At 46.3% G+C, this 13380-nt stretch overlaps 1 protein-coding gene across 1 annotated transcript in view; it reads right to left on the bottom strand.

Moving 5' to 3' along the window:
• TMEM38A (transmembrane protein 38A) overlaps positions 1–6707 on the bottom strand; it is a 52141-nt gene extending 45434 nt beyond the window's left edge. Inside the window, exon 1 of the mRNA XM_033953811.1 lies at positions 6467–6707. Coding sequence (XP_033809702.1) covers positions 6467–6590 — 124 coding nt within the window. The 5' untranslated portion in view covers positions 6591–6707. The remainder of the gene's footprint in view (positions 1–6466) is intronic.
• Positions 6708–13380: the final 6673 nt, after the last annotated feature.

Below are 13380 nucleotides of genomic sequence, written 5' to 3'. Positions count from 1 at the left end.
TTTTATTTTAGGGGCCATACCAAGGACACACTATTTATATCACCTATGCAAAATTTGCTGAAATCTAAGATCCAGCATTCTATCTAACCAGGATAATAGCACTGGCCAACATTCATCTTGGTGCCTCAAATGTTAGACCTGTTTCTGGGTATTTTTAACCTGCTGATTCAAAAAATGGCACCAGTTTTCTCCTATCAGCTCTAGGTTTTGAGATATAGAACATGTGCCGTATACCACGCTTCACTCTGCTTGCCCATTTAAAAATCAGGATATTTGAATGTAGTGTTTAAATTAATATCTTTTAAGCATGAAGAAAACATTAAAAATTAAAAGAAAAGTGTACAACATTAAAATCTACTTATTTCATACCAAAAGCACAAGTTTATGATACAAACTTTCCAGTCATTCGACACACTAGAAGCTCCTTTTGTAAGATTTCCGAGAGTGGGATCTGCCAGGATAATCCTGCATAAGATTCCAATAGTCTGCCATCATGTGTGCACCCCATCTTCCTTGGTATCTGGATTCCATTGTTTTTATGTCTTGGTGAAATCTTTCACCTTGCTCTTCGCTTAAGTCACCAAGGTTCTCTGGAAAGTGATCTAAGTGACTGTGCAGATAATGAACTTTAACGCTCATGTTACAACCAAGCCTGTTGAAATGAAAGAGCATATCCTCTACTTATTGTGCATAATTGTCTGCCTTCTTGTTGCCAAGAAAATTTTTCACAATTGCCTTGTTGTATTCTCCTAAAACCATCTCTGGCATGTGATATATTATTTACCACATATTTTGTATTGGAAGAAATGTATGCCTTATTTCTCAGATACTGTACTACATGCAAGGTCATGCAAGGGGTTTCAGTTTAATTTATGTTTATAGTTTGTGGTCAGTTATTCTGTATTTGGCATTAGTGTTCAATGTGTGTGAATGAGGTATTCTGTTAACATGAATTTTTTATGTAGCATTCTGCAGTAATTTGCCTTGTTCAGTTTTCACTATAGATATATTGATATTTTAAGGTCCTATTGTAATATTTAGGGCACTGTATTTGCCGAAGGGTTAGAAGGAAAGGTTTGCTTTTTTGCAGATGGTACCAAGATTTGTAACAGAGTGGACACCTCAGAGGGAGTGGAAAACATGAAAAAAGATCAGCAAAAGTTGAAAGAATAGTCTAATGTCTAGCAACTAAAATTCAGTGCAAAGAATTGTAGAGTGATGCATTTGGGGAACAGAAATCCAATGTGCTGGGAGGCTGATAAGCACGAATGGGGAGAGGAACCTTGGGGTGATGGTGTCGGAAGATCAGAAGGCAAAGAAACAGTGTGACAAGGCGGTGGCTGTAGCCTGAAGGATGCTAGGCTGTATAGACAGGAGTAACCAGCAGAAGAAAGGAGGTGTTGAGGCTCCTCTTTGAGTCCATATCTGGCTAAGGATATAAGAAAGCTTGAAGTAGCCACTGAAAGGTGATGAAAATGGTAGGGGGTTTGCACCAAAAGACATATGAGAAGAGACTGAGATTCCTGAATATATATACTCTAGTGGACAGGAGAGACAGGGGAGATATGATACAGATGTGTAAATACTTGAAAGGTATTAATATAGCACTAAATCTTTTCTAGAGAAGGGAAAATGGTAAAACTAGAGGGCATGAATTGAGGTTGCAGGGTGGTAGACTGAGTAATATTAGGAAATTCTTTTTCACGGAGAAGGTGGGTTGATGCCTGGGCTGCTCTTCCGAGTGAGGTGGTGGAGAGCAAAATAGTGACAGAATTTTTAAAAGCGTGGGATGTACACAGAGGATCTCTATTCAGAAAATGAAGTGTATAAATTGATGAACTAAGATAGGTACTGGGCAAACTAACACGATTTGTGTCCCGTATGGCTATTCAATTTAGGATGGGCTGGGGAGGGCTTTAAAGGAAACTCCAGTAATTTGGTATGGTTTAGACGGAATGATGAGGCTCTTTTGAACCTGGGCATGGCAGCCTATTAAAAATGGACAGATATGTGGTGGAATGGGCATGCATGAAAAATAAAATAGCCATTATATTTTCCTCCCATTGCTCTGGATTTACTAGTCAGGGTTTGATTTATAAGGACCTAATCCAAGGGCAGAGGTGAAGGGTTTATAATTGGCTATATAAAATTACAATTGGATAAGCCAGAACACAAACCAGATAAGACAAATATGGGATAATATATTGACCTAAATATGTGCTTTGTGCTGAGGTCACTGGAAACAGGAGTAGGCCTTCTCTCAGGTCACTAGAATTAATATATAAGCTCTGTTGAAGACCAGAGAAGATACACCCAGGCTATAGCTTAGTTTTATGAAGTTCCATTGTTTCAATGTGTGCCCAGTCTGGTCTCCAAAGACCTGTGGCAGATAAGGTTTGGCTTTTGACCTGGTTGCTTTAGAGATGGACTTTTCTTCTTACTACAGAGATTACATTCCAGGGGAGGGGGTTCCCTCTCCTTTTTGCAGGGTAAACTTAGAAATTCTAATTGGATATACAAAAAGCATATATCTATAATAATAAAACGCTAAGCGCGCATGCGCACTGTTAAGCCGTGTTCCCTGAGATCTGATCTGTCAGGATGTGGCCACAAGAGTGCGCATGCGCACTTACTACGTCACCAGGACTCCAGGACAGGCTTCACTCCATCAGACCTCTGGTATTTGCCAACCATTTCGCCGCACGGTGCAGCCATGCAGAGGGACCGGCGCTGAGGGAGAAGGCATCGCCACCGAGCACCCCCGAGGGCAGAGGCAGCCCGTGCGAATGGTGGACGGAGCACGAGGACGGACGGCCGCCCGCCCACCCAACTGCAAACTGACAATTCCAATGGCTCCTGCCGCGGCCCCAACGCACGCGCTCGGCCCCTGAGGCGCAGCATCCCTTCACTGACTGGCGGTGACCTGGGAAGGGGTGGGGAGGAGGAGGTGGGAGCTTGGGTGCAACCTTCCCTCCCACCTCCTCCCCACCCCTGGATTCCGTTCCGTTTGCAGTTTGCTGTTAGGGAGGTGGCCGGGAAAGCGGGCTGGGGACCGCAGCCAGCCGTAGGAAGCAGACCCCACCGGACCAAAAGCGAAATCGCATAAAATTTTACGTGTGGATTGAGCTATCTGCCACCCAAATACAAGAGGGCACTGTTTCCCCCAGTGAAAACTACCCCAAAGAGTAGCAAAAAACAGTCGGGGTCAGGAGGACTTAGCTCATAAACTCGGAGGGGATGCGGAGCTGAAAAATCAAATATCTCACTTCCTCCCCCAGAGCACATTTTCTGAAAACAGCAGGAGTATACAGGCTGAGTTTCTTCTCACTCTACATTAAAAAAAAAAAGTGCAGGCCAGAACGTGAGAAGGGAAATGGGGTTAGGGGAAAGGATGTGCTGTGGCTGCTGCACAGGGAGGGGGGAATAAATGCTGCTGATGCATAGGGGGCAGGGGAAAGATAGACAGACAGCAGGAGGGAGAAAGAAAGGAAGAAGGACACAGGGGCAGGAAGAGAGACAGACAGACAAAGGGGGCCAGGGAGAGAGACAGAAAGAAAGACAGACACACATATTCTACCATCCGTTAGAATGCACAGGGGGAGCAGGCAAGGGGTGGTGGTGGACAGCTGAGGAAAAAGAAAGACAGAAAGAGAGAAATACAGAAACAGGCTAAGGAGAGAGAAAGAAATAAATACAGACACACACACACATATTCTAGCACCCATTAATGTAATGGGCTATAAGACTAGTGAGGAATAAAATTTTAGTAAACTATTAATGTAGGAACTTTCCTATTCAAGGGTTCAGATTGAAATATAATTACCTCTCTGAATTGTACTGGAGGAGTCATATAGGAAAATGTAGGTTTTGTGGGAGTGGATTGGCCACTCCCCTTCTCTTTCACTGAGACACAGGATTTTCAGTGCATGCTCTTAAGTGACTCAGTAACATGGAAGCAGTAGTTTTACTGTTAAGGAGAAATGATTTAAAGCTGTGTGTATGGATACTTTTTTCTTCTGTAAGTATATTGTAATACTTTTCTTGGTTTCTTCTGTATCTTTTCTTTATTAGATAAGCTAGTATTAAAATGTAACTTTTAGGAATTCTTGTGTGAGGGGGACAGATACTCCCCCAATATGCATACAAGCGCCTTATATGGTATCAAGTATTCATGACCAATTATATGCAGGCAGTAAAATGTCGTCATGTATTAGGTATATTTAAGTGAACCTAGCAGAACGGAATTTTGAGGGCGTTAAGTCAGGGAAGTTGCAATTACACTCTCTGACTTGTTCCTCCATTATACAAATGAATGCCTTGAAACAGGACTGTGTTAAATTTTAATAAACAATATTTTATCGGAAATATTTGTACAATTATTATCATTTCAGTGCACCTATGAGCAGGGTAGAACCAAAACTCTGCTCAGGAAACACCTGTGATTTGGGATAGTTTAGATAGGCTGGAATGAGCTTTGACAGCAACTCCAGCAGATGGAACTTAAGAACAATACCGGGCAGACTTCTATGGTCTATGGCCCAGAAATATATATATATATATATAATCTAATCTAATCTTCTATTTGTGAGTCACACATACCTGTACAGGCTCAAGGCGACAGATCAAAGAGGAAGGGGAAAGTAGTAGGGGAAGGGGGCATGGAGGAGAAATAGGAGGGACCTAGAAGTAGGGGGTGCTATACAGTTAATTGTCAAAGAGGTGAGTCTTCAGGTTTTTTCTGAATGTGGTGTAGTTTGTCTCTTTCCTGATAGCTTCTGGTAGGTCATTCCAGGTTTTTACACCCAGATCAGTTAGCATAGAGTAGAGAATTAACTTGTAGTGAAGGTATTTTGTGGATGGCAGGTTTAGTTGGATTCTGTTAAGAAGTCTTTTTTATGTCGACCAAATAGTAGAGAATAGTTGGATGAGAGGGGCTGCTGAGTTTCCGTATAAAATCTGGTGTAGGATACATGACTATTTGAAAATTATTCGGGATGATATTGGGAGTCAATGTAGTTGCCTGATGAAGGTTGTGATTGAATCAAATTTCTTTAATTTTAAACAGATTAGTTAAGAAGTGTGTTTTCCCCTTCTGTGCTGTCGAGTATACCAAAGTGTCCCTTTATTTTCTTGGAGACTGATTTAAGGTTTGGCACTTTTGTGATTTTTTTTTTCTCTAAGGGATGATCTTGTTTCAAAAGCTCAGAAATTTCCCCTGTCGCTAATCAGTTGATATGAGAGTGAGAGTGTGTGTTTGTTGACCTCTGGCTCTAACTACATATATATACAGAGAGATAGTTAATACGATATACCACAGCCCACACTAAATACATATGGAGCTATTTATATGACATGCTAGTGTAGCACTCTAGGTGTGCTGTAATTATTCATTATTTTGAAGGATTTGCTAATGCACTCTTTACATTAATGTTAGAGTGGTGTACAATGTTAAAAAAATTCAAAGGCATCAAACACACAAGACACAATTATTATTATAATAATCATAGGTGCCAGCTCTATGGGTGCTGAAGGTGCATAAATACCCCTAATATTGTAACATACATAGTAAATGATAGCAGATAAAGAACTGAATGGTCCATCCAGTCTGCCCATCCAGAACACAGCCGTTAGACTAATCTACAAATCTGAACACACAACTTTCTAATAAGAACATTGATTTTAACTGAGATATAAAGCTGCTCTGTACCCATAGAAATAAGTATTTTCTTTAGAAAACACAACCAGATCACTTGGTATATTGCTTGAATTACAGACCCCCCGGGGAGGGGGGATATCCATTATAAAATTGGCCGAAATCTAGATCTGTAAAGAGGTGAAAGCTCCTAAGAGCACCTGGTCTTCTTTAAGCGACAGTGTTGCTGGTGAGAAGTGGTGTTACCCTCCGAAGTGTCTATTTTCTGAAGCCCAGAGGTGTCACTTTACTGGCCCACCTCGTCCCCTGCCGCTGCCATATATAGACAAGACATTGCTGCGTTTCCACCACAATCTGAGCAAAGTCAAACCAAAGCCAGTGATCACCCACCAGGCCAGGGAAACTAACTAGCCCAAGGCTCTTTCCAGCCATTGAAAAAGCACCTTTCACATAAGATCTGGTAGTCCACCCCCACTTAACCTTGGCTAACATCCCAGCTGTTTTGCTTTATCCCCCCTCTGACAGGGGGGGGAGGGTAAAAATAACCTTTTAGCCGTTCGTCTTTGATGATCAGCGAAGGCACTGAGAGCCACCACTGATAGGCATATGCCCTCAAAGGGACACTGGCTGCCATGTGGCAGGTCGCTCCTAGAGGTAGAGGGAGTTCCTGGGCGACGAATGGACCAGGAGTAAAGCCCTCTCCTCAATAGCCTTGCTGGTTTGCTCGACTCAGGAATGAGGTTTCTTTCCTTAATAAGGAGACTAAGGGGGGGGGGGAATAAAGGGAATGGGAAAGAGAGGGGCTGCACTGACCTGGCTCGTATTTGAGGTAGAGGATCGACACGATGTAGTAGCCCAGGTCGAAGACGGGGAACATGGGCAGCTCCGAGAAGGTGGCGGGCAGCTCGCCCAGCTGCAGCGCCCATAGCGCGTCCATGTCTGCGACGGCGGCCCCCACGAGCCAATACCCTGTTCCAGTACCCTGTTCCAATACCCTTTCACCCCCACCCCCCAAAACTCCCTGATCGGAAAGGCTGACAGCCGGCTACCCCCCTCCGACTCTCCTATTTATAACCTCCCAACCTCGCCTACGGGGGGGCGGGGCTTCTGACGTCACTGCAGCACAGCCGATTTGCCTGTCACGGGGGAGCGAGAGGGTCTTGAGATGTCCCTTCGTCCAGCCTGAGCACTAGTGAGATTCTTGGGGGTTAGCCCAGTGATTGTTTCTTGGGGTTCTTTGTTTTTGGACACAATATATTTTCTTTCTTATATTATCCAACTGCCCCTATAGCTACAGTATATATACCTTGTGGTTGCTGGCGGTCCACAATGAATATAGACAACCTAAATTTGCACATTCAGGGTTTTACCTTTCAGGCATTACTAGTACACAACCTTCCCCAGGCACAAAGTATTCTTGAAAAAGTGCAAGACTAAACAATTAACAAAAGCAGATAGAAACAGTGCTGGCCTGATTTATCACTTCTTTCATTAGCATTCATTTTCTATCTTCATCAATCATGTTTAGCATCATTTTTTCCAATATTTCACACATATACTTTTACAGGACCCCTGATGAAGGCATTGCCAGCTGTTATTGTTTTTAATGTCTTTATTGATTTATGTACTTTGCTGTATGTTATCAATAAACCTGGGATTTTCAAGGTCATCAACTCCACTTTGCCGGTTTTGATTTACTAGTGTTTTGCTTTCTGATTTATCACTGTACCAACTGGCCTGTTTGTGACTGTTTCATTTCTTCTTTAGATATCAATACCGAATTACACTGTTTTCATTTTTTTTCTACTGAAATACACTTTTGCCATGATCCACTCTATCCATCTATTCAGAGGCATGATAACGTCCCTTAAAAAGAACCAATCGGGTTCAGAATTTAGAGAGTGACGCGGGGACAAATTTGTTCCCGCCCCTGCAGGATCTGTCTCCATCCCCGTCCTGTCCCTGCCCCATCCCTAAACGCTCCATCCTCATCTGCACAAGCCTCGAACACTTAAGATTTTAAAGTGTTCTTTTGTGCAGATGATGACAGAGCTTGCAGGGATGGGGCAGGAAAAGGGACAGAACTCGCAAGGATGGGACAGGGTTGGAGATAGATCCCGCAGGGACGGGGACAAATTTGTCCCCGGGTCATTCTCTACCGCATGAAGCACAACCATAATCCTGGATTATACTCTATCATAATTAACGAGAGCTCATTTGGTGGCCATCACAAAACAGATGAAGTTTCACTTGAACCCAGCTTGTTGACACCTTTCCTCCCCTGATTTTTGTTAACAAAGGCAAAATATTGAAAAGTGCTACAAAATCCCAGGCAAATACAGTATATGCTTTTTGGAAGAAGGAAATCAGAGTGCAACCGTTAATTAACAGAAACCTAATTAAGCCAGTACTAACACTATGAAACAGGACAGGCAGCTGCAGAGAACTATGGTAGCAAATCATTTTGAAAATAAGGGCCTTGGTGAAAGAAAAAGAGGTGAACATCTTTTTTGTATATATATATACAGTGGTGCCTCACACAACGAACTTAATTGGTTCCAGGAGCAAGTTTGTTATGCGAAAAGTTCGTTATGTGAAACGCGTTTTCCCATAAAAATACATGTTAAAAAAAATAATTCGTTCTGTAGCATAAAATATGCTAAGATGACATAAAAAAAGATAAATTTTTTGTTATTATTTTTATTTAGATACATCTAAAAACATAATTGTTTTTTAAAACAACACACATTTTTTAAATTTAAAGACAGACTAAGTAGAGTCTAATTTTACAGTGAGAGAGGGCAGAGTCTCAGCGGCAAAAACTGGGACTTAACTGTTCATTTTTTTTTCTAGCATCGGGGAAGCGGCGAGAGTAGCTCCGCCCCCCCCCCAACGCATCAGCAGTAGGCGCCGGGCCCCTGCGAGCCGACGGTCCGCCACTGCACAGGGAGCCAGGCGGAGAGAGGGCAGTTAAGCGCAGTGCCTGCGCGGAAGGATGCAGCTCGGGCGACTTCGTTGTGTGAAACGAAGTTCGTTGTAGGAAGCAAGACATGAAGTTCGTTGTGCGCAGCGTTCGCTGTGCGAGGCGTTCGTTATGCGAGGCACCACTGTATATATAAAAATGATTACAAAACTGAAAATAAAATATGTGACTAATAAATCAGAAAGAAACATTAGGAACAAGCAGGAGGAACAGATTGATATAGAAGTTGATATTTTTGTATTTTGCTTTGGGTTTTGAGTTATAACTAGATATTGCGGCCTTGCTCTTCACTCCTAGTCTTCAAGGGCTGCCAATGGGTCAGCTTTTCAAGTTATCTGTAATAAATATTCATGAAAGAGATGTGCATACAATTGAGGTATTAAGCATGCAAATTCATTAATGATATCCTGAAAACCTTTGTTCAGGGCCAGGTCTACAATGCAGCTACAGTATGTCAGAGTTTGCTGGAAAACCAAACTTCATATTTGAAACTAGTTTGGAGAGGCCCAGCCTGGCCTTATCTTGTTTTCTGAGCCCTGAGTTGCAGCTCCCTGCATTACCTTGATGAATGCTATCAAAGTATAAGGATGGAGTCACCCAGTTTATCTACTGAACCAGCCCCAGAGGGTTTCCTTTCATTCACAGATAAAAAGGTTATGTTACAGCTGGTAGGTCAGTCTTTGTGTGTACTTTCTACCACAAAGTTAAGGTTCCTTTTGTAATCCAGGGGTTATTCTTACTGTAGACACTAGAACAGTCAACCTTTTTCATTTCATGCATGCTGACAAAGCATAACAAGGACCCTAGGAGCATTGGCCAAAAGACTGAGGAGCGGTCCAGCAAAGGAACTGACTGGGACGGTGGAAACCGGCGGAGGGACCGGTAAATGGCACCGGATGCTGCTAAGACCTGGAGGGCTAATGGAGGGTCAGGAGAGACTCAGGAGAAGCCTGGAGAGACGGAGTCCAGAGAGGACCTCGGGACGACCAGGAGGTCGGGAAGATCTGGTCAGGGATTTTAATGGAATGTATGCTGTATGGTGTGTATTTAACTCTGTATTTATGTTTTTACAGAGAACTATGATACCTGGGGGTGTGGATATGTGACAGATGCTGCTGCTTGGCCTGGTCACATGATGACACAAATAGAACTAGTCCAATAATGAGATCATATGTTTATTAAAACATTTCATATACTGCTTAGCTAAACAAAAGACCAAAGTGGTTTACAAAAATCCACTATAATAAAACCCTAAGTGCGCATGCGCACTTCGTGTTTTGTGATCCCTGCAGCGTGTTGTGTCCTTCCGTGGCCGTATTCTATTTGTGGTACGTGCCCCACACATCGCAAATAGAATACGGTCATGGAAGGACACAGTTTGCGGCGCGTGCACCAGCTTAGAGCAGCTTGCGGCAGCTCCCTGAAAGCAAGAGGGCAGTGACTAGGTCGGTGGCGCCCAACAGCTCATCCTCTGTAGGGAGGCAGAGTGGGGCTCACAGGTGCAGGTTGTGCCAGATGAGGAGATTGGGTTGTTCCTTCTGCTCCCCTCCTTGGAGTGTGCAGTGCGGACTGTGCAGATGGACCTGGAGGCACAAGTGCAGCGCAGTGCCGGCTCCGCCACCACTCAGGTGCACTGAGAGTGAAACGGGGTTCCTGGGCAGCTGAGCGCAGTCTCCTGGCGACCGCAGCCTCAGCAGCTGCTGGTCCTCCTCCCAGCTCGCGTCCAGAGCCTTTCCGGCACCATGAATTTCATTAAGTCCAGTCCAACCCCAGCGAGAGGTTGAGCACCACTTCGGCCTCAAGGCCTCAAAAGTGCAAGTCCAGGGCACTGCCACTGCCCAGCAGCAAGGGCATGCAAAAGCAGGCGAGGAGGAATAGCGGTGGCCCCTCTTCCATGCTTCCAGCACCTCAGCCGGACAGGGGAAGCAGGGAAGAGGTGCTGCTGGACAGGGGGGAAGTAAAATGAAGGGAGAAGGGCTGCTTCTGGACAGGGGGAGCAGGGAAGGGGTGTTGCTGGACAGGGGAGATGTAAAACAAAGGGAGAAGGGCTGCTGCTGGACAGGGGGAGCAGGGAAGAGGTGCTGCTGGACGGGGGGGAGGTAACAGGAAGGGAGAAGGCCTACTGCTGGACAGGTAGAGCAGGGAAGAGGTGCTGCTGGACAGGGGGGAAGTAAAATGAAGGGAGAAGGGCTGCTGCTGGAAAGGTGGAGCAGGGAAGAGGTGCTGCTGGACAGGGGGGAAGTAAAACGAAGAGAGAAGGGATGCTGCTGGACAGGGGGAGCAGGGAAGGGGTGCTGCTGGACAGGGGAGATGTAAAACGAAGGGAGAAGGGATGCTGCTGGACAGGGGGAGCAGGGAAGGGGTGCTGCTGGACAGGGGAGATGTAAAACGAAGGGAGAAGGGCTGCTGCTGGACAGGTGGAGCAGGGAAGAGGTGCTGCTGGACAGGGGGGAAGTAAAACGAAGGGAGAAGGGATGCTGCTGGACAGGGGAGATGTAAAATGAAGGGAGAAGGGCTGCTGCTGGACAGGTGGAGCAGGGAATGGGTGCTGCTGGACACAGAGGAGTTAAAAGGAAGGGAGAAGGCCTACTGCTGGACAGGGGGAGCAGGGAAGAGGTGCTGCTGGACAGGGGGGAAGTAAAATGAAGGGAGAAGGGCTGCTGCTGGACAGGGGGAGCAGGGAAGGGGTGCCGCTGGACAGGGGGGAAGTAAAACCAAGGGAGAAGGGCTGCTGCTGGACAGGGGGAGCAGGGAAGGGGTGCTGCTGGACAGGGGGGGGAGTAAAACCAAGGGAGAAGGGCTGCTGCTGGACAGGTGGAGCAGGGAAGGGGTGCTGCTGGACAGGGGGAAGTAAAACAAAGGGAGAAGGGCTGCTGCTGGACAGGGGGAGCAGGGAAGGGGTGCTGCTGGACAGGGAAGACGTAAAACCAAGGGAGAAGGGCTGCTGCTGGACAGGGGGAGCAGGGAAGGGGTGCTGCTGGACAGGGGAGGGGAGTAAAACCAAGGGAGAAGGGCTTCTGCTGGACAGGGGGAGCAGGGAAGGGGTGCTGCTGGACAGGGGGAAGTAAAACAAAGGGAGAAGGGCTGCTGCTGGACAGGGGGAGCAGGGAAGGGGTGCTGCTGGACAGGGAAGATGTAAAACAAAGGGAGAAGGGCTGCTGCTGGATAGGTGGAGCAGGGAAGGGGTGCTGCTGGACACAGGGGAATTAAAAGGAAGGGATAAGGCCTACTGCTGGACAGGGGGAGCAGGGAAGAGGTGCTGCTGGACAGGGGGGAAGTAAAATGAAGGGAGAAGGGCTGCTGCTGGACAGGGGGAGCAGGGAATGGGTGCCGCTGGACAGGGGGGAAGTAAAACCAAGGGAGAAGAGCTGCTGCTGGACAGGAGGAGCAGGGAAGGGGTGCTGCTGGACAGGGGGGAAGTAAAACCAAGGGAGAAGGGCTGCTGATGGACAGGGGGAGCAGGGAAGGGGTGCTGCTGGACAGGGGGAAGTAAAACGAAGGGAGAAGGGCTGCTGCTGGACAGGGGGAGCAGGGAAGGGGTGCTGCTGGACAGGGAAGATGTAAAACCAAGGGAGAAGGGCTGCTGCTGGACAGGGGGAGCAGGGAAGGGGTGCTGCTGGACAGGGGAGGGGAGTAAAACCAAGGGAGAAGGGCTTCTGCTGGACAGGGGGAGCAGGGAAGGGGTGCTGCTGGACAGGGGGAAGTAAAACAAAGGGAGAAGGGCTGCTGCTGGACAGGGGGAGCAGGGAAGGGGTGCTGCTGGACAGGGAAGATGTAAAACAAAGGGAGAAGGGCTGCTGCTGGATAGGTGGAGCAGGGAAGGGGTGCTGCTGGACACAGGGGAATTAAAAGGAAGGGATAAGGCCTACTGCTGGACAGGGGGAGCAGGGAAGAGGTGCTGCTGGACAGGGGGGAAGTAAAATGAAGGGAGAAGGGCTGCTGCTGGACAGTGGGAGCAGGGAATGGGTGCCGCTGGACAGGGGGGAAGTAAAACCAAGGGAGAAGAGCTGCTGCTGGACAGGAGGAGCAGGGAAGGGGTGCTGCTGGACAGGGGGGAAGTAAAACCAAGGGAGAAGGGCTGCTGATGGACAGGGGGAGCAGGGAAGGGGTGCTGCTGGACAGGGGGAAGTAAAACGAAGGGAGAAGGGCTGCTGCTGGACAGGGGGAGCAGGGAAGGGGTGCTGCTGGACAGGGAAGATATAAAACAAAGGGAGAAAGGCTGCTGCTGGACAGGAGAAGCTGGGAAGGGGTGGTGGTGGACAGCCGAGGAAAGAGAGAGACAGAAAGAAAGTCAGACAGCGGCCAAGGAGAGAGAGAGAAAGAAAGAAAGAAAGACAGACACACATATCTATTCTAGCACCCGTTAATATAACGGGCTTAAAGACTAGTATTCTATAAAAATATTAAAACCAGAAAAGAATTCCATTTAGATAGAAAAGATTAACATTCAATAATCCACATTAAGAAATCATACCATATAGACCCAATCTGAATGTCACACAATTTTCACTATGTAATAATCTGGTTAAAATTTATGATGAGAACTAGCAAACTGCCATAGGAACACACACATCAAACCCAAAGACTCACTATAATTTGCCAGTATGGCCAAGTTAAAGTAGATTTAGTATGAAGGTTCCATTAACTTTGTCATGGTATTGCTGATTTATTACACGAAGAATGGGTCTTGAGCCATGATACTTAGTAACATAGTAAATGACAGCAGATAAAAAGACCTGAATGG

This window comes from Geotrypetes seraphini, chromosome 8, assembly GCF_902459505.1.
Source record: "Geotrypetes seraphini chromosome 8, aGeoSer1.1, whole genome shotgun sequence".
In the NCBI taxonomy this organism is placed as follows: domain Eukaryota; kingdom Metazoa; phylum Chordata; class Amphibia; order Gymnophiona; family Dermophiidae; genus Geotrypetes; species Geotrypetes seraphini.
This window is presented reverse-complemented; position numbering and strand designations above follow the sequence as displayed.